Source organism: Osmerus mordax, chromosome 15 (genome assembly GCF_038355195.1).
Source record: "Osmerus mordax isolate fOsmMor3 chromosome 15, fOsmMor3.pri, whole genome shotgun sequence".
NCBI lineage: Eukaryota > Metazoa > Chordata > Actinopteri > Osmeriformes > Osmeridae > Osmerus > Osmerus mordax.
In genome coordinates this window covers 16,357,706-16,377,627 of record NC_090064.1, presented here as the reverse complement: position 1 = coordinate 16,377,627, position 19,922 = coordinate 16,357,706, and the positions used below count along the sequence as shown (strand labels likewise).

At 48.5% G+C, this 19,922-nt stretch overlaps 2 protein-coding genes across 2 annotated transcripts in view; both read left to right on the top strand.

Moving 5' to 3' along the window:
• Positions 1 to 7,282, top strand: part of LOC136957613 (collagen alpha-1(XV) chain-like) — a 35,314-nt gene extending 28,032 nt beyond the window's left edge. Inside the window, exons 24-41 of the mRNA XM_067251668.1 lie at positions 503 to 592; positions 682 to 717; positions 1,028 to 1,081; positions 1,169 to 1,225; positions 2,240 to 2,299; positions 2,470 to 2,511; positions 3,267 to 3,294; positions 3,397 to 3,471; positions 3,585 to 3,610; positions 3,747 to 3,836; positions 3,971 to 4,094; positions 4,215 to 4,288; positions 4,425 to 4,556; positions 4,822 to 4,869; positions 5,019 to 5,072; positions 5,220 to 5,414; positions 5,802 to 5,914; positions 6,220 to 7,282. Of these exons, the coding sequence (XP_067107769.1) occupies positions 503 to 592; positions 682 to 717; positions 1,028 to 1,081; positions 1,169 to 1,225; positions 2,240 to 2,299; positions 2,470 to 2,511; positions 3,267 to 3,294; positions 3,397 to 3,471; positions 3,585 to 3,610; positions 3,747 to 3,836; positions 3,971 to 4,094; positions 4,215 to 4,288; positions 4,425 to 4,556; positions 4,822 to 4,869; positions 5,019 to 5,072; positions 5,220 to 5,414; positions 5,802 to 5,914; positions 6,220 to 6,418 (1,497 nt within the window). The 3' untranslated portion in view covers positions 6,419 to 7,282. The remainder of the gene's footprint in view (positions 1 to 502; positions 593 to 681; positions 718 to 1,027; positions 1,082 to 1,168; positions 1,226 to 2,239; positions 2,300 to 2,469; positions 2,512 to 3,266; positions 3,295 to 3,396; positions 3,472 to 3,584; positions 3,611 to 3,746; positions 3,837 to 3,970; positions 4,095 to 4,214; positions 4,289 to 4,424; positions 4,557 to 4,821; positions 4,870 to 5,018; positions 5,073 to 5,219; positions 5,415 to 5,801; positions 5,915 to 6,219) is intronic.
• Positions 7,283 to 7,508: 226 nt separating this feature from the next.
• On the top strand, positions 7,509 to 18,951 carry cul1b (cullin 1b). Its single transcript, XM_067251271.1, is given in 23 exon segments — positions 7,509 to 7,647; positions 11,003 to 11,224; positions 11,226 to 11,389; positions 11,656 to 11,824; positions 12,051 to 12,218; positions 12,518 to 12,568; positions 12,881 to 12,971; positions 13,118 to 13,281; positions 13,411 to 13,573; positions 13,873 to 14,003; positions 14,078 to 14,185; positions 14,265 to 14,371; positions 14,484 to 14,532; positions 14,614 to 14,745; positions 14,888 to 15,005; positions 15,382 to 15,458; positions 15,856 to 15,978; positions 16,387 to 16,488; positions 16,888 to 16,935; positions 17,142 to 17,224; positions 17,319 to 17,424; positions 17,569 to 17,682; positions 17,778 to 18,951. Coding segments are annotated over 22 exon segments (2,427 nt in total). The 5' UTR covers positions 7,509 to 7,647; positions 11,003 to 11,146; the 3' UTR covers positions 17,859 to 18,951.
• The last annotated feature ends 971 nt before the right edge of the window (positions 18,952 to 19,922 follow it).

Below are 19,922 nucleotides of genomic sequence, written 5' to 3'. Positions count from 1 at the left end.
ATCTCCTTTCACTGTGTTTGAAATCATGTTTCGAAAAGTTGAACAAATATTTTCTAAAATGTTTTAAAAGGTGGAACAAATATTTTCTAAAATGTTTTAAAAGGTTGAAAAAGTATTTTCTAAAATGTGTTAAAAGGTTGAAAAAGTATTTTAGAAAAAGTTTTGAAAAAAGTTTGAAAAAGTTTTGAAAAAAGTTTGAAAAAGTTTTGAAAAATATTTTCGAAAGAAAGTTTGCATCATTGATGAGGACTCTACTGTACTCTATTCTGCTCTGCTTTAATCTACTCTGTTTTAGGCTTCTCTGTTCTCTCCCTTCTCCTCCTCTCCTCTCCAAAGTTTTGAAATATTTGATTTTTAAAAAATGAAAAAAAGTTTTGAAAGGTTGAAAATATATTTTCGAAAACGTTTTGAAAGGTTGAACAAATATATTCGAAAACGTTTTGAAAGGTTGAACAAATATTTTCGAAAAAAGTTTTGAAAGTAACTTGTTTTGTATTCACAGGGTGAGAGGGGCGAGCCGGGGGTTGTCATGGTAGCAGATGGATCCTCCATGTCAGGACTCAGAGGGCCAGAGGGTGCCAAAGGAAACAAGGTCACTTCCTCCCTCACACAAATCACTTCCTGGGTCAGAGTTCAGATGTGGGGATTCTGTATTGACAGCGTGTTGTGGATGTATTGCAGGGAGACGGTGGTGTTGCCGGGCCGACGGGGGCAAGGGTGAGTGATCGGCTGTTCTTTCTCCTTCCTGTCTTCAGAGGTCAGAGGTCATGATCGTGGGAGTTCGTCGGAAAAATCAAGTATCAGAAGTGCTTAGTTCTGACAGTATTTCTGTGGACGGTGTGAAAGACCAGTTTGTATTTACCAAACACGGTGTAAAGTAAACACATCTCAGCTATCTGACAACTCTAAACTTAGGCTATGACTGTGCAACAACAATATTTAATCTGCAAAATTACACAGTAGAGTGCAACAACAGCAGAGTTGTGTCTGGAGTGCATCTCTGACTGTCAGGGTTGATCTCCTGCAGGGCCATGCGGGGCCAGATGGACCCAAGGGAGAGTTTGGTTTCCCTGGGCGACCGGTGAGCAATACTCTGTGTACTAAATACTATACACTGCATACTGTGTACTGCGTACTTGATGTGTATTGATGTCTGGTCTGTCTTCAGGGCCGTGTTGGAGTCACTGGGCCAAAAGGAGAGAAGGGAGACAACGGGGGTCTACAGGTGGGTCCTCACCCCTCTACCTTCACCCTCTACCTTCACCCTCTACCTCACCCTCTACCTCACCCTCTACCTCACCCCTCTACCTTCACCCTCTACCTCACCCCTCTACCTTCACCCTCTACCTTCACCCTCTACCTCACCCTCTACCTTCACCCTCTACCTCACCCCTCTACCTTCACCCTCTACCTTCACCCTCTACCTTCACCCTCTACCTTCACCCTCTACCTTCACCCTCTACCTCACCCTCTACCTCACCCCTCTACCTCACCCTCTACCTCACCCCTCTACCTTCACCCTCTACCTTCACCCTCTACCTCACCCTTCTACCTTCACCCTCTACCTCACCCCTCTACCTTCACCCTCTACCTTCACCCTCTACCTTCACCCTCTACCTCACCCTCTACCTCACCCCTCTACCTCACCCTCTACCTCACCCCTCTACCTTCACCCTCTACCTTCACCCTCTACCTCACCCTTCTACCTTCACCCTCTACCTCACCCTCTACCTTCACCCTCTACCTTCACCCTCTACCTCACCCTCTACCTCACCCCCCTACCTTCACCCTCTACCTCACCCTCTACCTTCACCCTCTACCTTCACCCTCTACCTCACCCTCTACCTTCACCCTCTACCTTCACCCTCTACCTTCACCCTCTACCTTCACCCTCTACCTCACCCCTCTACCTTCACCCTCTACCTTCACTTACAGATCACCTTCCTGGGACATGAGATTCAACCTCTCTGTATCCCTTCCTCTCTCCCTATATCTATCTTTCCTTTGGTCTCTCTCTATCTATCTGTATTTCTATGTATATCAATGTATATCTCTATGTATATCACTATTTATTTCTATCTATCTCTATTTGTATCAATTTTATCTCAATTTTAACCTCTATTTGTATCTCTATTTATATCTTTATTTATATCGATCTATCTATTTCACTCTCTATCTCTGTCATTTTCCCTCCCTCTTGCTCTCCCTCCCCTCCCCCTCTTTCTCTCTCTGTTCTCAGGGCCTCCCTGGCCCCCCAGGCCCCCCAGGTCGCCCAGGAATGTTCAACTGCCCTAAAGGAGTAAGTTCCCCCCCCACCTCCTCCTCTAACCCGTATCATAGCATCAGTCTCTTCTCCATCTCTCACTGTGTCAGATACTGTATCTGTACAGCTGCGTGTGCTCACCCTCCCTCTCCCCCTCCCCCTCCCTCTCTCCCTTCCCCCCCGTCCCCTCTCCTCCCCCTATGAAGACTGTGTTCCCCATCCCTCCCAGACCTCACTGCAAGAAGGGCGTAAGTGATGCACCCCTGATGGAGGGCTCAGCGGTGCCAGTCTGCTCATCCTACCTCTCTCAGTGGCTCTTCTTGTCACACTTCATTCACTCACTAACTCGTTCATTCATTCACTCACAAGTTGACTCACTCGCACTCACTCACTTGTTCACTCACTCACTTGTTCACTTACTCACTTATTCACTTGTTCACTCACTCACTTGTTCACTTACTCACTTATTCACTTGTTCACTCACTCACTTGTTCACTCACTCACTTGTTCACTTACTCACTTATTCACTTGTTCACTCACTCTCTTGTACTCAGCCTCTTGGTCAGTAATCACATCTCTCACTTCCTCCTCACTCCTTCACCACAACCAGGAAGTTGTGCATGTGGTACATTCTGGTCCCCAGACCATCTCTGTATCCCCTGCTGGGGGCTGCTATCCCAGCATGCAGTGTGTCCCTGTGGGGACATGTGTGGAGTCTAACCATTAACACTAACCCTCCGGCTTCTTGTTGTAGTGGTGGGCCTGCTCTTTGGACTCACTTCCTGTTGTAGTGGTGGGCATGTTCTCTGGACTCACCTCACTTCCTGTTGTAGTGGTGGGCATGCTCTCTGGACTCACCTCACTTCCTGTTGTAGTGGTGGGCATGCTCTCTGGACTCACCTCAGGAACGCCATCTCACCTCGTGCACTGCATCCCGTAAATAACTTGATGTATTTTAGCTAATATTGGAACGCTTACTAAAATATATTCTACCCCTGCGCAGATTAACCGTGATGGAAACGTCACAAGTGGTGAGTGCGTGTGAAGGGCTCTTTAACATGAAAACAATGATTTTATTATCATTGTTATTTGCATGCTGACTCTTGTGCTGCGTTTCCATTCCTGTCCACTAGGGGGCAGCGACTGTCTGTCAGGGAGTAAAGGAGAAAAGGGAGAGAGAGGCCTGCCAGGACTTCCAGCCCCAACCAGTATGTCAACACACCATGACCCTTACATGGGGGCACTTATCTAATCGTTCAGTTCATGTTTTGATGATTTTAAATTACTGCCGATTGTTCTTAATCCTTCAATTTCCCCACAGTTACACATCTACCTGACGGATCTGTGGTGAGTTTCTGTGAATCACCGAACACTGTCGTTAAATAAATATCTAACTCTAGAGATATTAATTGTGTGTGTACGTTTGTGTGTGCGCGTCCTCCTGTGTGTGTCTACGTGCGTGTGTGTGTTTGTGTGTTGACAGGTCAGCAGAGGTGAGCCAGGCATGAAGGGGGAGAAGGGGGAGGCGGGGTCACTGGGCCTGCCTGGTGCCCCTGGTCACTCTGGGCTGACGGTGAGTCTCCCTGGACACCACCACAACCTGAATCGAACTTTACTGCACTTGACTGAATTGAACCGAAATGTATTGGGTTAAAATTAATCCGACTCGAATGTGGATGTGTTCTGAAAGTGCTGTCCTGCTTCCAGGGTCCCAAAGGAGACTCCGTGATGGGCCCCCCGGGCATCCCAGGGGCCCCTGGTCTTCCTGGGTACGGCAGATCTGGGTTCCGGGGGCCCCCTGGCCCACCGGGCCCCCCTGGACGCTCATCAGGTACCCTGAGCTACAGCCTGTCTGTCTGACATGCCTCAGTGACCACCAACAGTTTTCCTGTGAATTACATGAACACAAAGTTAATTCTACATTTGAGACATGGTTGTTTGGTGGTTTCAGTCGCTGGGCTTCCTGGTCCCCCTGGCCCAGCTGGGCAGCCTGGACTTCCAGGCTCCTTTGACGGTTCTAGTCCTGTGAGTTTGTGAAGCTATTTTTTTGTGTGTGTAGTCCATTCCAGCTCTCCCTTTTACACAATGTGAGGTGTTGTGTTGTGACGTGTGGTGACGTGTGGTGACCAGGGGTCTGAGAGTGTCCGTGTTCGTCCTGCAGGTGAGGACGTTCCCCTCCAGGGAGGCGATGATGGTGCAGACGGGCCAGGACAGGCCCGGAGTGCTGAGCCTGGTGGAGGGGAGCTCCTCCAGGCTCTACATCAAGGTTCCCCGGGGCTGGAAGGAGGTCCAGGTACATCACATCATGTTCAGCAGCTGCTTCACATCCACACACACACCCTGCCGCAGAACATCCAGGTTCAGAGTTCTCTTATATATAGATTTCTGCTTTCATTGGATAGACAGTGAAGAAGGACAGGGAATGTAGGGAGAGACATGCAGGAAATGGTCTGAGAATGACTTTGAGAGAGAGGGAGAGGGAGTGGGAGAGAGACACTGACAAGTGACGTGAACAACACCCTCTTACTCTCTGAAACAACATCTCTTTCTCTCCACAGCTTGGGAACCTGATCCTGCCCTTCACCAACCAGATACAGCAAGATCAGGTGACAACAGCTGGGTTCATGATAAGGATGTGTTCAATTAGCAGACGCTTTTATCCACAATGCCATACCGGGTGCTCCTCTGGGTTTAGAACAAGGCAGTGCTGTGTGTGTAGGCTGACGTGTGACCTGTCTGCTTCTCTCCCCGTCAGACCCGACCACTGCCCAGCCTACTCACCCGGCGGATCACTGACCCGCAGCAAAGGGTGGGATGAGGCTGCTTCCTGTGTGTGTGTGTGTGTGTGTGTGTGTGTGTGTACCCACACGTACTTTCAGCCCCTACATTCACATGTTCCTGATCCTCTCGTGCTAGCTGACCCACCTCTGACCTCTGACCTCTGTGTGCCCTCCAGCTGCTGCTGGTGGCCCTCAACCAGCCCCACACCGGGGACATGGGCGGAGCCTACCAGTCTGACCGCAGGTGCCAGGAGCAGGGCCGAGCCATGGGCCTGACACAGCACTTCTACAGCTTCCTGTCCACCGGGGCTCAAGATCTGGCCCACCGCATCCTCCCCCTCTACAGCCACCTGCCCATCACCAACCTCAGGGTGAGAATACCACCGGCTGTAGAGCGGTTACTGCATGTTAACCTCCTGAGAAGGAGGAATCGCAACAGCAACAAAATATTCAATTAACATGAATTTTTGGGTAAAAAAATACTTATTTTAAGCAAAACAAATGTTGACGTATTTTTCTTATTTGTTACTGCTCTATGCATGTATAACTTATTTAACTAGATTTACGTGGCTATTTGTGAAGTTGTTAGAAAGCCAGGATGTTTATACACTCGTAAATTAATTTCTCTTTTGAGGAGAAAGATATTGTGTGGTCAATATTTTCAATTTAGACAATATATATATTAGTATTTGAGTAGACCCAAAACTTAAAGAATTCCCTAAATTACAGGATGCTGTGTTGTGTGTGTGTCTTTACAGGGGGATGTTTTGTTCAGCAATGGGAAGCAGTTGTTTAACGGTGATGGAGGGATTTTACCCAGAGTACCTATTTACTCCTTCGATGGGAGGGATGTTCTGACTGACCCTTTCTGGTGAGTGTGGATTCTCCATTTTCACATGAACAGACAGTCTTTAACACCACAGACATGAGGCTCCTGCTAAAGTCTCTGGTATGAAAACATTATCAGAGAAATAGTTCAAGCAAGTGTGTGTCTGAGAAAGCTTATTAAACGATAGTCTGGCCATGAGCCAGGGAGCAAGTGCGTGTGTGTTTGTTACACGAGGCTCCTAAACAGAGCGTGTCCCTGCAGACCCAGTAAGAGCGTGTGTGTGTGTGTGTGTCCCTGCAGACCCAGTAAGAGCGTGTGTGTGTGTATGTGTGTGTGTGTCCCTGCAGGCCCAGTAAGAGTGTGTGGCACGGCTCCACGAGGGCAGGGCAGCACGTTCAGGACCGGAGCTGTGAGGCGTGGCGCGCGAACGACATGTCCGTCGCTGGGCTGTCGTCTGACCTCCTCAGCGAGCGCCTGCTGGGTCAGGAGACACGCAGCTGCTCCAACTCCTTCATCGTCCTCTGTCTCGAGGTGTACAAGATGTGACCGCTGAAGACCGCCAAAGACCGTTCCAGATCGATCCAGATCTTTCTTTCATCCTCTTCTCACCTTCAGCACTCGGCATAGGTGTCTATATGTACATTACCTGGAGATAATGTTACAAACTACATATTGTAATTTATTGGACTGAGAAGGGGCTGAGTGGGGGATATCTGGGCCTCTCACAGCCTGTCCCGTAGCAGTGTCACACATGACAGTTCAGATTGTCGCCCCGTAGTTAACAGGTGTACTTTTGCCTTTGGTTTTGTTTACAAGTTGTCCAATTTTGTTCATCCAAATCCAAACATACGTTTAATCAGTTAACTGAGCTCCAGCACCACACCACAACATCTCGTTCTCAGTTACAACTATGGAAACCAGTATTGCCACCAGAGTAATTTTTGATGCACTGTATTTAAATTTTGATATTTACATTTCACATCCTTTTCTGTTAGCTTTTTGTACATCGATATATTTTTTGTTTAGCCAGTTATTTCTTTTAATAGGCTATTTAATTTAAGTTCAATGTTTTATTTATACCGTGACCGCACATAAAGTGATGAATCAAATGATTAAAAGTTAAAGTATGTAATTTATAGTTGTTTGTCATGTGACTGTTTCACTCTCCTGAGTCTTCTTATTGTCTGTACAGCAATCTTTTTTATTTCTTTTTATTGATGTTGAAAAGTTACAGAACGGAAAGAATGACAGCATAAAAAATCTCCATTAACAGATTTTAATTAAACATAGGCAATGAATCCAGACAAAAATTCACAGCTCTGCTGTGATACAACAGAATTTTTGAAAACGTGAGTTTATGCGTTATAAAATATGATTGACTGAATAAATAAAATGTTTCCTTTTTCATAATCCGACTGGTTGCATTTGTGTTCAGTACAATGTCCGTTTCTTTAAATTAAGACATTAAATACATTTGGGACAAAAAAATATTGGTTTGTAATGTTTTTGTCATTTAAGCTACTTATTACGTTTTTGTAGTCGCCTTACAGTACAGCCATATTTGTAGTCAAAGCCTACTTTTTTTCACAGACTAGCCAGCTAGCTAGCCGGATCTTGGAAAAACGGAACAGTAGGATTGACGACGCAGGTCAGCTAGCAGCTACAATCCAATCCGTCAAGAAACGAAAGCAAGTCAATCAGCCACGTATCCACTATTTGGTAGCTGTGAACCTCCTTTGATATTTGGAATACGAGGAAATTATTGACATGAACTGGTAAGAATCAATCTTCTGGTGCGTTAATATTAGATCAAGGCGGCAAAAATGTTGTGTGTAGCATGATGCTATTGCTATGTTACGCTCTTCACTCCGACCTCGCAGTCTCTCATGGCTTGGCTTGTTAGCCAGGTAGCTAGGTAGCTGTCTAACATGCTAGCTGGATGTTTTCCTGACTCATTGGGTGAGCTGCCATTTTACACCCACAACTGAGCGCTACGCTACTAGGTTAGCTAGCTAGCTATCGTCATAGTAGCTATGGTTTAGCTAACATCTTCAGGTCCGTACGTTACTGTAGTGTCGGATTTGGTGGAGAACATTATTACTAGTAGCTAGATACGATGCTTATCTTGTCCAGCTATGTTAGCTAACTAGCTAGCTAATTAACTAGAAACCTTAACCCTCTGCTTTTTCGTAGTTTCTACTTGGCAAGGCTCTCTGCCAGAAATCAGTAGTTTGTTAACACAACTTCATAGACAGTTTTAATGTAGTATTCGTTACAGTACAGTAGCAAAGTTAAAAGCAACTATCTGGACTAAAGTCGTAGCTAGTCTTCTCATGTCGTAGGTGCGCTAGCTTCTAGCTAGCGACAGATAGCCAGCTAGCTAACTTAGCTCGCTGACTTATACAATATAGAGCTAGTTGTATAGTTAACTGTAGTCCGCCCCCCCATTTCATAAATAAACAAGTCGTTTACAAAGGTTGCCATACCAGATCATGCTCTCAGTTCGCTAGCTAACTGTAGCTACAAAAGAGTTAGCCAGCGAGTAATATTCTTCTTGTCATAAACATCTTGCTAGTTACCACTACTATTAGGTACTGGCTGGTTAACTATTCCTCAATGTTGTGAAATGCAAATAAAGGGAAAAACAAACTGCTTACAGGCTGAAATCAAATGATCTGGCATAGAGAGAACCAAAAAACTAGCATACGGGAATGTATGCATATGACTAGACTATACTGCAGAGATGCTTCAGAAAATGTGGTGATATTTAGCTATCGTTATAATCGCACATAATGTCATTTCACCAATATCTGCGGTTCTGCATTGGCACTGAGATCCACTCAAAACCCCTCAGAAAGTGTTTATTTAACAGACGGTTTCACCCAAAGCGACGTACAGTACAGGATGATATGAAACTGCGTCCTCCTGCAGTCCAGGACTTTAACACTTGCTTTAACACTAACTTCCTGCGAGGACTTCGCCTCGGTTACAGCGGTAGTCTATCTGCGTCAGTGATTAGTTAAATTCAGCCTGTGGAGATCATCTTGTCCACACGGTAGATGTGAAGTGTTTGTTAAAATACCTTCCTTCCTCTCGCCTTAGTTGACCAGGACTAGCTAGGCCTGTTCTATGTGACAGGCAGACGTGCTGAATGAAGCTGAAGGCTGTGGCGATCTTTCGCGAGGTGATGCGTGGCTTGGATGTTGAAAGCATCGCTGAGAGAGCGGAATCAGAAGCTGCTTACGCTAATAAAATGTCCTTCTGCGATGCTCTACAACCGGAGGTACACACTCGCTTAAGAAATCATCAGGGCGTTTTTCCTCACACGCAACATACCCAGAAGCTCAGAGAATTATCCAGAATAGAAGTTTGAGAAACAGTTTGGTGGTTTCAGAATCAGAAACCACTGGGTCTACAAACTCAGTTGTGATCACTACCTAAAAGATTTACTGTTTTGTTGTTACATATTACTGATCAAAGTAAGTAGGCTAATCCATGGTAATCAAGAATGATTGAAAGCCACTGTGATGTGTGTTTACATGGGTGTGTGGGAAATGTAGGGTATGAGGTTGTACAGTCTCACCAGGAGCCAGGTCGACCGGGGTAATCAGATTTATCAAGCTGAGTTTCCCCCCCACAAGCATTGTTGCTCTCTCTCTGACCGCTCACTGCACGCACACACACACACACATATGAGAAGCACGCTGCTAGTGTGTGTTGTTGCTTACATCCTGTTCTTTAGTAGTCTGGGTGTTTGCAGACGTTATGTGCACAGATGTTGTTTGGTGAACTGACCCAGGCTTCCTCCTAGAAGGAGGAACAGGCCGTGGGCTTGGCCGCGAGCCAACACAGTGGCTATGTGACACTTGTTGTCGTTCACAGCCTCTTATTTCACAACAAACTGTTTGGAAATCAGCCGTTCCCCTCCCTCACCAGGACAGCAGGTACAGCTCATCTCAGGTCAGACTTCAGCCACACCTCTAAAGGTCAGTAACCTGGGTGATCTGAACCCAGGTCTGTTCTGAAGGTCGGCTGATGTCATCGGGACTCTGACCAGGAAGAAGGTTGTTCTTCCTGTTTTGATTTCTGTGTGTGTGGGGGGGGGGGGCACTCTTTTTGGTCTGCCAATGAAACAGAGGTGTTGTCTGCTCGTGGTTGCCATGGAAACCGGGAGTGAGCTCACAGGCGGGGTGCCATTGGTCCCTGCTGGGGACGGGGAGGGGCTTATCAGGTTCTGTTGTGGAAGGGGGAAGTGTGGTTCTCTGGTTCTGCTGGGGAGGGTTCTCTGGTTGTGAGGTGATCCCAGACCCCCGGTCAGCTCGAGAACAACTACACAGCCCGGGCTGGATGAGCAGCACCTGTCTGGTCCTCTCTCAGGGCTCTCTCTGTTTACCTTCCTGCTGACTGGTGCTGCTGTTTCGATGTGCTTGTCAACAGTGGCAGGAAGTTAACAGTGCAGATCAAATCCTGCACACACACACAGCCCTCAGCCTCTAGTCCTAATGACAGGCTAGGCTCTCCCTGCTAAATATAGGCATCATCCTGCCAGGAGAGCGAGGGTGCTGTTGACTGTGTGTTGGTTTCCTGCTGGATGAAATTACATCTGAAGGGATGTTTCACTGAACACAACATGATGGTTGTCGCTACCAACTGATGCTCAGGCTGGTGTGTCCTCATACGGGTGTGTGTGTGTCCTTATACAGGTGTGTGTGTGTCTCATATGGGTGTGTGTGTGTGTGTCTCATTTTGAGAGTGTCACCTGCCCTTTAACAGACCAGTGCGTCCAGTAAAGTGGACTAATCTCTCATTAGCACAGTGACGTCAGGCTCCGAAGCGATGGGAGATGCTGTCAGGACCAGTCTAAACCCTGGAGCCTGGTTATAACCTCATACAGCAGGACCAGTCTAAACCCTTAAGCCTGGTTATAACCTCATACAGACAGGACCAGTCTAAACCCTTAAGCCTGGTTATAACCTCATACAGACAGGACCAGTCTAAACCCTGGAGCCTGGTTATAACCTCATACAGACAGGACCAGTCTAAACCCTGGAGCCTGGTTATAACCTCATACAGGTGGACCAGACACTTTCATCAAAGCAGCACTTTCATCTCCCTATCTGTCTCCTGCAGGTGTTCCGGGGAGGTGTAGCTGCGTGGCTGAGAGGAGGAGGATCTCCAGACAGCGCCCCCAGGCCTGCGGAGGAGAACTGCAGTCTGTTTTAACCCCCCCCCCCCCCCCCTCCAGCCTCCCATCTTTCTGCCCCCCACCCATGGATGAGACGGAGTGAGGCTGGTCGGAGACAGGAGAGCGCGCCAGGGCAGGCCAGGAGGGCAGCAGCCAGGAGGGCAGGAGGAGGAGAGGAGGAGCCAGGGCAGGATGTCGTCCAACAGGAGCCAGAGCTCTCACGGCCTGCGGCAGATCGGGCTGGACCAGATCTGGGACGACCTGCGGGCAGGGATCCAGCAGGTGTACACGCGCCAGAGCATGGCCAAGTCACGCTACATGGAGCTCTACACGTATCCCACACGCTAGCACGCACACGCGTGAGGAAGGTGTTCACACGTGCGGCAGTGATGTCTGTTTGTCATCTCAGTGTGTGGATGGGTGTGTGTGTGTGTTGTCTGGCTGTATTGTGTTGTGAAAGTCACCTGACTTTTGTTCTTAGCATGCCTATATAAAACCTTTTACTGTGATCAGAGTCCTACCCTGTGTGTGTGTGTGTGTTAACGATTACAGCCCCCCCTCTCCTGCTTGTGCTCCTTGACCCCTCCCCCCTCCCCAGACATGTGTATAACTACTGCACCAGCGTGCACCAGGCCAGCCGGGGGCCCTCGGCCCCCCCCAAGCCCTCCAAGAAGAGCACCACCCCAGGGGGGGCCCAGTTTGTGGGTCTGGAGCTCTACAAGAGGCTCAAGGACTTCCTGAAGAACTACCTGACCAGCCTGCTCAAGGTGAGGCTGCGAGGAGGGATGGACCCCCGGGTCTTAGAACCCTGGGCTTAGAACTGAAAATGCAGAATCCTGAACCTAGCCCAGGCAGGGATAGAGAAGTGCACACCGTCTCTCTTCTCTTTCATCTCAGCATTAATGCTCCCTTCCCCCCCTCATCTCCCCCCCCCCCATATCCCCCCCTCAACTCATTCCCCCCCCCCCCCCCCCCCCCCCCCCCCCCCCCCAGGAGGGAGAGGACCTGATGGATGAAGGTGTTCTGAAGTTCTACACCCAGCAATGGGAGGATTACCGTTTCTCCAGCAAGGTTCTGAACGGCATCTGTGCCTACCTCAATCGCCACTGGGTCCGCCGCGAGTGTGACGAGGGCCGCAAGGGCATCTACGAGATCTACTCGGTGAGAGGCGGGGGTGTATGTGTGTGGGTGTGATTGTGAGAACGTACTGTAGATGTGTGTGGGTGTGGATGTACCGTAACCCTTGGAGTCAGGTGGCTGAGCGGTTAGGGAGTCGGGCTAGTAATCTGAAGGTTACCGGTTCGATTCCCGGCTCTGCCAAATGACGTTGTGTCCTTGGGCAAGGCACTTCACCCTACTTGCCTCGGGGGGAATGTCCCTGTACTTACTGTAAGTCGCTCTGGATAAGAGCGTCTGCTAAATGACTAAATGTAAATGTAACCCTTCTCTCTCTCTCCTAGCTGGCTCTGGTGACCTGGAGGGAGAGTTTATTCAGACCTCTCAACAAACAGGTGAGACTTCCCCTCTCTCTCTTTCTGCTCTCTCTCACTCTCCCTTCTCTTTCTGCTCTTTCTCTCTTTCTGCTCTCTCTCTTTCTGCTCTCCTCTCTCTTTCCACTCTCTCCTCTTTCTCTTTCTGCTCTCTCTCTTTCTGCTCTCTCCTCTCTCTTTCTGCTCTCCTCTCTCTCTTTCCACTCTCACCTCTCTCTCTTTACGCTCTCTACTCTCTTTCTGCTCTCTCCTCTCTCTCCCTCCCCCTCTCTCTGCCTCCAGCCCGGTGTCTGATCCTCTCTCCCCTCCCCCCATCCCCTCTCCGTCTCCCAGGTAACGAACGCGGTGCTGAAGCTCATAGAGAAGGAGAGGAATGGAGAGACGATCAACACCAGACTGATCAGTGGAGTGGTGCAGTCCTACGGTACACAGAGAGTCTGACTGTGAGACTGAAGGTGTGTGTGTGAGACTGACTGAGTGTGTGTGTCTGACTGAGTGTGTGTGTGTCTGTCTGACTGAGTGTGTGTGTGAGACTGAGTGTGTGTGTCTGACTGTGTCCTCTCTCTCCAGTGGAGCTGGGTCTGAATGAGGAGGACTCGTTTGCACGTGGCCCCACCCTCTCTGTGTATAAGGAGTACTTTGAGTGCCAGTTCCTCACAGACACAGAACGCTTCTACACCAGAGAAAGCACAGAGTTCCTGCAGCAGAACCCCGTCACTGAGTACATGAAGAAGGTGGGGGCGGGGAGGTGGAGAAGGAATTCAAACTAACGAGTTGTGCAAGGTGCTTTCAGAGGTATTGTGTTGACTGTGTGTGTGTGTGTGTGTGTGTGTGTGTGTGTGTGTGTGTGTGTGTGTGTGCAGGCGGAGGCCCGTCTCCTGGAGGAACAGAGGCGTGTGCAGGTGTACCTGCATGAGAGCACCCAGGATGAGCTGGCCAGGAAATGTGAGCAGGTCCTCATAGAGAAGCACCTGGAGGTGTTCCACACAGAGTTCCAGAACCTGCTGGACGCAGACAAGAACGAGGGTGGGTGTCGGAGTGTATATATGTTAGGGTGTGTGTAACCGTGGGTGTGTGTGTGTGTGTTAGATGGCTGGGGGGGGTCAGATGGCTGAGCGGTTAGGGAGTCGGGTTATTAATCAGAAGGTTGTCGGTTTGATTCCCGGCCGTGCGAAATGACGTTGTGTCCTTGGGCAAGGCACTTCACCCTACTTGCCTCGGGGGGAATGTCCCTGTACTTACTGTAAGTCGCTCTGGATAAGAGCGTCTGCTAAATGACTAAATGTAAATGTTATGGTGTGTGCTCACCCCCTGTCCTGTGTCAGACCTGGGCCGGATGTACAACCTGGTGTCCAGGATCACAGACGGGCTGGGAGAGCTGAAGAAGCTTCTGGAAACTCACATCCACAACCAGGGCCTGGCCGCCATCGAGAAGTGTGGGGAGGCTGCGCTCAATGTAGGTCCACACACACCCCCTGAGCCCCCCTGCCTGGTGCTCAGCGTGGTAGTGACCCTCTCCTGTCTCCTCAGGACCCCAAGGTGTATGTTCAGACCACGCTGGACGTCCATAAGAAGTACAACGCCCTCGTCATGTCCGCCTTCAACAACGACGCCGGCTTTGTGGCCGCGCTCGATAAGGTAGGGCCATCTCTGCTTTCTGCCTTGTGGAGATGGTGTGTGTGTGTGTGTGTGTTCCTGACGTCTCGTTGTCCCCCAGGCATGTGGTCGCTTCATCAACAACAACGCCGTCACCAAGATGGCCCAGTCCTCCAGCAAGTCACCCGAGCTGCTGGCCAGATACTGTGACTCACTGCTCAAGAAGAGGTGTGTGTGTGTGTGTGTGTGTGTGTGAGTTAGCAGATGATTTAAGTGAGTGAGCGTATGAGGGAGAAGCCACTGTGAAACTGATTGTGCGTGTGTGTGTTCTCCCCTCCAGCTCTAAGAACCCTGAAGAGGCAGAACTGGAGGACACACTCAACCAAGTGGTAAGACACACACTGACACACACTGACACAGACACACACAGACAGACAGACAGGAGGTGACAGTCTGGCTGTGTGTGTCAGATGGTGGTGTTCAAGTACATCGAGGACAAGGATGTGTTCCAGAAGTTCTACGCCAAGATGCTGGCCAAGCGCCTCGTCCATCAGAACAGTGCCAGCGACGATGCAGAGGCCAGCATGATCTCCAAGCTCAAGGTCTGGACACACACACCTGGACACACACACACACACTCACAAAACGTCACCTACATATCTGCTGAATAGGTTCTTCAAATGTAAAGGATGATATAACATACCTGAAGATTTGTCTCTCTCCCCCCCACCACCTCGTCCTCAGCAAGCGTGTGGTTTTGAGTACACTTCCAAGCTGCAGCGGATGTTCCAGGACATCGGCGTGAGCAAGGACCTGAACGAGCAGTTCAAGAAGCACCTGACCAACTCTGAACCCCTGGACTGTAAGAACCACACACACACACCTGACCAACTGTGAACCCCTGGACTGTAAGAACCACACACACACACACACACCTGATCAACTGTTAAGACCCCTGGACTGTAAGAACCACACACACACACACCTGACCAACTGTGAACCTTTGGACTGGAATGATGGGTGTTTATACCGATTCTGATAGGACAATCAATGCATCTCTACTGAAAATAAAATATCAACATTGTATTGCCTTGCTGCTAGTTAGCTTTCCAACATTTCACCCAGAAAGAAAAGCCTTCCAATCAAGCTACCGTGCCACAACCAATAGCAACAAGATAATAATGGAGGTTCAGCAGAGTCATCGTATTGATCATAGATGTGTGTGTGTGTGTTACCAGTGGACTTCAGTATCCAGGTGTTGAGTTCAGGATCGTGGCCGTTCCAGCAGTCCTGCACGTTCGCCCTGCCGTCTGAGGTGAGACACAGCCTGACAACCCCATCACAACCTCAACACCTCCTTTATCCCATCACAACCTCAACACCTCCTTTACCCCATCACAACCTCAACGCCTCCTTTAGTCGTACATCTCTCTGACCATCACAACCTCAACACCTCCTTTAGTCGTACATCTCTCTGACCATCACAACCTCAACACCTCCTTTAGTCGTACATCTCTCTGACCATCACAACCTCAACACCTCCTTTAGTCGTACATCTCTCTGACCATCACAACCTCAACACCTCCTTTAGTCGTACATCTCTCTGACCATCACAACCTCAACACCTCCTTTAGTCGTACATCTCTCTGACCATCACAACCTCAACACCTCCTTTAGTCGTACATCTCTCTGACCTGCTGTCTTCCCCCCAGCTGGAAAGGAGCTACCAGAGGTTCACAGCCTTCTACGCCAGCAGACACAGCGGACGCAAGCTCACCTGGCTCTACCACCTGTCTAAAGGAGAGCTGGTCACCAACTGCTTCAAGAACAGGTACCTCCCTCTCTCTCCTGCTCTCTCTCTCTCTGCCCTCTATCCTGCTCGCATTATGTTGTACGCTGTTTCACATTTGTTATTACGCTGTTACACTTATTACACTGATTCCATTGTTGTTACACTGTTGCAGAGATCTAAGATTTTTTGGGTATCAGCACTTAACAATTTTTCCGACAATCTTTCACTAAAACAGGTAGTTGTAATGGCTACTTTTTACTAAAGTATATGTCAGAGTCCATACTTATTTACTTTAACTTGAGTAAAGAAGTGTAGTCAGAGTCTTTTTAAACATGAGTATCTGTACTTCTACTTGAGTGAAGGATGTGTACTTTTGTCATCTCTGCTCCTCAGTCCTGTTGTGGTCAACAATGTTTCTCATAGTGTGTGTGTGTGTGTGTGTTGCAGGTACACTCTGCAGGCCTCTACCTTCCAGATGGCTCTGTTGCTGCAGTTCAACACTGAGGATCTGTACACAGTCCAGCAGCTCACAGACAGCACACACATCAAGACTGTGAGCAGCACACACACACACACATCCAGTCCTTTAGTTATTTACTTTTTATGGAAAACTTGTGTTAGCCCTTGTGTTATCTTCGGGTCATTCTGACCCATCAGTCATTGTGACCCACCGTCGTCTTGCGACAACTTTACCGCATACAAAAACAAAGTGAAGCATTTTCTTTTAACTGTCGGGCTGTCTCAGACCCCCCACATTGCGAAGGTTAAAAGAAAATGCTATTTATTTGTTTTTGTATTGGGTAAAATTGGGTAAACACAACGATGGTTCATTGTGAACCTTTGGGTCATGTGACCAGAAGGCAGCACAAGGGTTAAACAAACTATTAAGCCATCCAGGGAGCAGGTCTGTAGTCATGGCTACCAGGCATGAACTGTGTGTGTTTCCTTGCAGGACATTCTGGTTCAGGTCCTACAGATCCTGTTGAAATCCAAACTGCTGGTGAGTCATACCCCCATCCCCCACTAGAGGGGAGTGTAGAGTCACGTATGTCTGCCATACTGAAGACCTGTCTGTCTGCCATACTGAAGACCTGTCTGTCTGTAACTCTGTCTGTCATACTGAAGACCTGTCTCTCTGTCATACTGAGGACCTGTCTGTCTGTCATACCTAAGACCTGTCTGTCTGTAACTCTGTCTGTCTGTCAGGTCCTGGAGGATGACACAGCCAATGTAGATGAGGTGGAGTTCAAACCTGACACCCTGATCAAACTCTTCCTGGGATACAAGAAGTGAGCTCTCTCTTTTCCTCTCTTTCTGCTGTCTTCCTCTCTCTCTCTCCCCCTATAACCCTGTGTGTGTTGTGCGTGTTGTGTGTGTGTGCAGTAAGAAGCTGCGTGTGAACATCAACGTGCCCATGAAGACAGAGCAGAAGCAGGAGCAGGAAACCACACACAAGAACATCGAGGAGGACCGCAAGCTGCTCATACAGGTGTGGGGGTGTGTGAGAGAGAGAGTGAGTGTCTGTGTGTGAGGTGAGTCAGTCGGTCAATGTGATATGATATGTGAGTATTCCTGATGCTACGTGTTTAGTATTGTGTCCTAACCCCACCCCCCGTCGTGTGTGCGTGCGCAGGCAGCCATCGTGAGGATCATGAAGATGCGGAAGGTTCTGAAGCACCAGCAGCTCCTGGCTGAGGTCCTCAACCAGCTCTCCTCTCGCTTCAAACCCAGAGTCCCTGTTATCAAGGTACACACACATATACACATACCTGTATTCAGCTCTCATGCAACACACCCCCCCTCTGAGGATAATCCATTGTGCCTCTTCTGTGTTTCTGTCAGAAATGCATCGACATCCTGATAGAGAAGGAGTATCTGGAACGTGTGGATGGAGAGAAGGACACCTACAGCTACCTGGCCTGAACACACCTGGACATGCATCTTTTATCCTTAACTTTTGTTTTTCTTTTGGATTTTTTTTAATTTTTTATGTCTCTGAGTAATAAAGTGTGCGTCCCCTGAATGGTGGACACATATCGTCGTCGGAGAGTGTGAGGGAGAAAGTGTGTGTGTGTGTGAGATGGGAATACGCACCTCGACAGAGAGATGGTGAACTTGAGGTGACCTCAATACCTGATCTCCCTGTCGGGACAAAACAATGATCCCATGGTCTATAACCTCTCACACGCTCTTAGTTTCACATGTAAATATAACTACAGACTTATAAACCCCTCGCATAGAGGGGGAATTCAAGAGTACGCCTACAACCAATCAGAATGGAGCTGCATCTAAGGTTACTGCATGCTATTGGCTACCCTCTGTCAGGAGGGGAGGAGTCACTGGGCTGCCTGCCTGCTGAATGATTGACAGCTAGTACAGCCTATGGAGAACTCACTGGGATGGGAGGAGGGGCGTCCCTGTAATATATGTATGTTTGTGAGTGAAGCAACACTTTTGGACGGAGTTCGAAAGACTTGTCGAAACGTTCACCGACGCGTCGCTCTCCAATGAGCCCCAGGTACTTGTGTAGATCAAACATGGAGGAAACAGAATGGCAATGTTTAATCAGTGGGAAGAAGCTTGTTGTTGGCCATTTTAGAGTTTACGTCACAGGACAGAACTTGTCTTAATAGGATGAAGAAAATAAACGAGCACCTTGTACTTTGTCAATGAATGACGTATGGCTTCAAATTATGTTTTTGAGAAATAAAATAGAACTTTTCAAGTACCACGTGAGTCCTATCTATACCTAATGAGAACCAAGTGCTGTTTGCATGTGACGACGTGCTCACGCTCGTCCGACAGGGAGGGGCTGCGTCATCCGGAGGTTTCATGTGACTCGTCTACACAAGTGCCTGGGGGCGTGGCTAGACACGCTGGGGGCGTGGCTTGTCTAGACACGCTGGGGGCGTGGCTGGTCTAGACACGCTGGGTCAAGGCTATATGGTTGAAACCATTTGTATAGTGTGGTTCATTTTCTAAATGTGTGATGAATTAAAAGTTAAAGGTTTCTTTACGCCTGCCTTCAATTCTTTCTCTCCTGACAGCTTCTCTGTTCTTATGTAGCTCTTAGTAGTGTCATAAGGGCAATTACACTGTCTTGTAGAAAGTACCTTTGCAGGAACCCTCTGACTGTGGTAAGCATGTGTACCATCGAGTCTACTCCCAAACACGGTACCCCTGCTTCAAATCTCGCTCAAACCAATTGATAATTCATTTAACTGATATCAATTACGTAATATACATGTTGAAATTGTTTCTACTGAGATGTAACCTCTCCCCACTCTACTCATTTCGGCTTCAAAAAGGTGAATTTCACCTTTCCCTGCTTAGGTTGCTGCCCCCGCGACCCGACCCCCGGACAAGCGGCAGATGACGGACGGACGGTGAGGAGTTTGCACGCCTGAGTTTAACAGAACACACACACACACACACACGACTGACCAATTTTCCAATATTTTATTCTGCATCACTGACAGTATTCCCTGTAAACATTTTAGCACCATGGCAATCAGGAGAGGGAACTCAGTCAGACGAGGGGAGAGGGTCCCGTCTACGAGGCAGAACACAAATGTACATCCTAACACCCCAGGGCTGTCTGGGACACCCCACCAGTCAGAAAGGATCCTGCCAGACGACCAGGACCAAGGAGGTCCCGTCAGCCTCACCGACAGACACCTCTGAACATCAGCCTGCTCACTAGGCCCACCACAGCTGAAGCCCACAATAAATTCCTGGTAGAAAAACCAGATTGGAGATGGAACCCCTCGTAGTTAAGCTGTGTGTCTTGTTTGATTCAAGGCTGGTATTATTGCTTCAAGTCAGTCAGACGTTTCATCAGCAAAAAAAACAAGTCAGTTTCCATAAGCACCAGTTAAAATGGGACCAAGGTTCACCAGGTCCCACAAAAAGCATCAACTATTCAAGAGATTTGACTTTTTTTTTAACGTTTTCTCCTCCCCATAAGTAACTTGGGACATGCTCTCT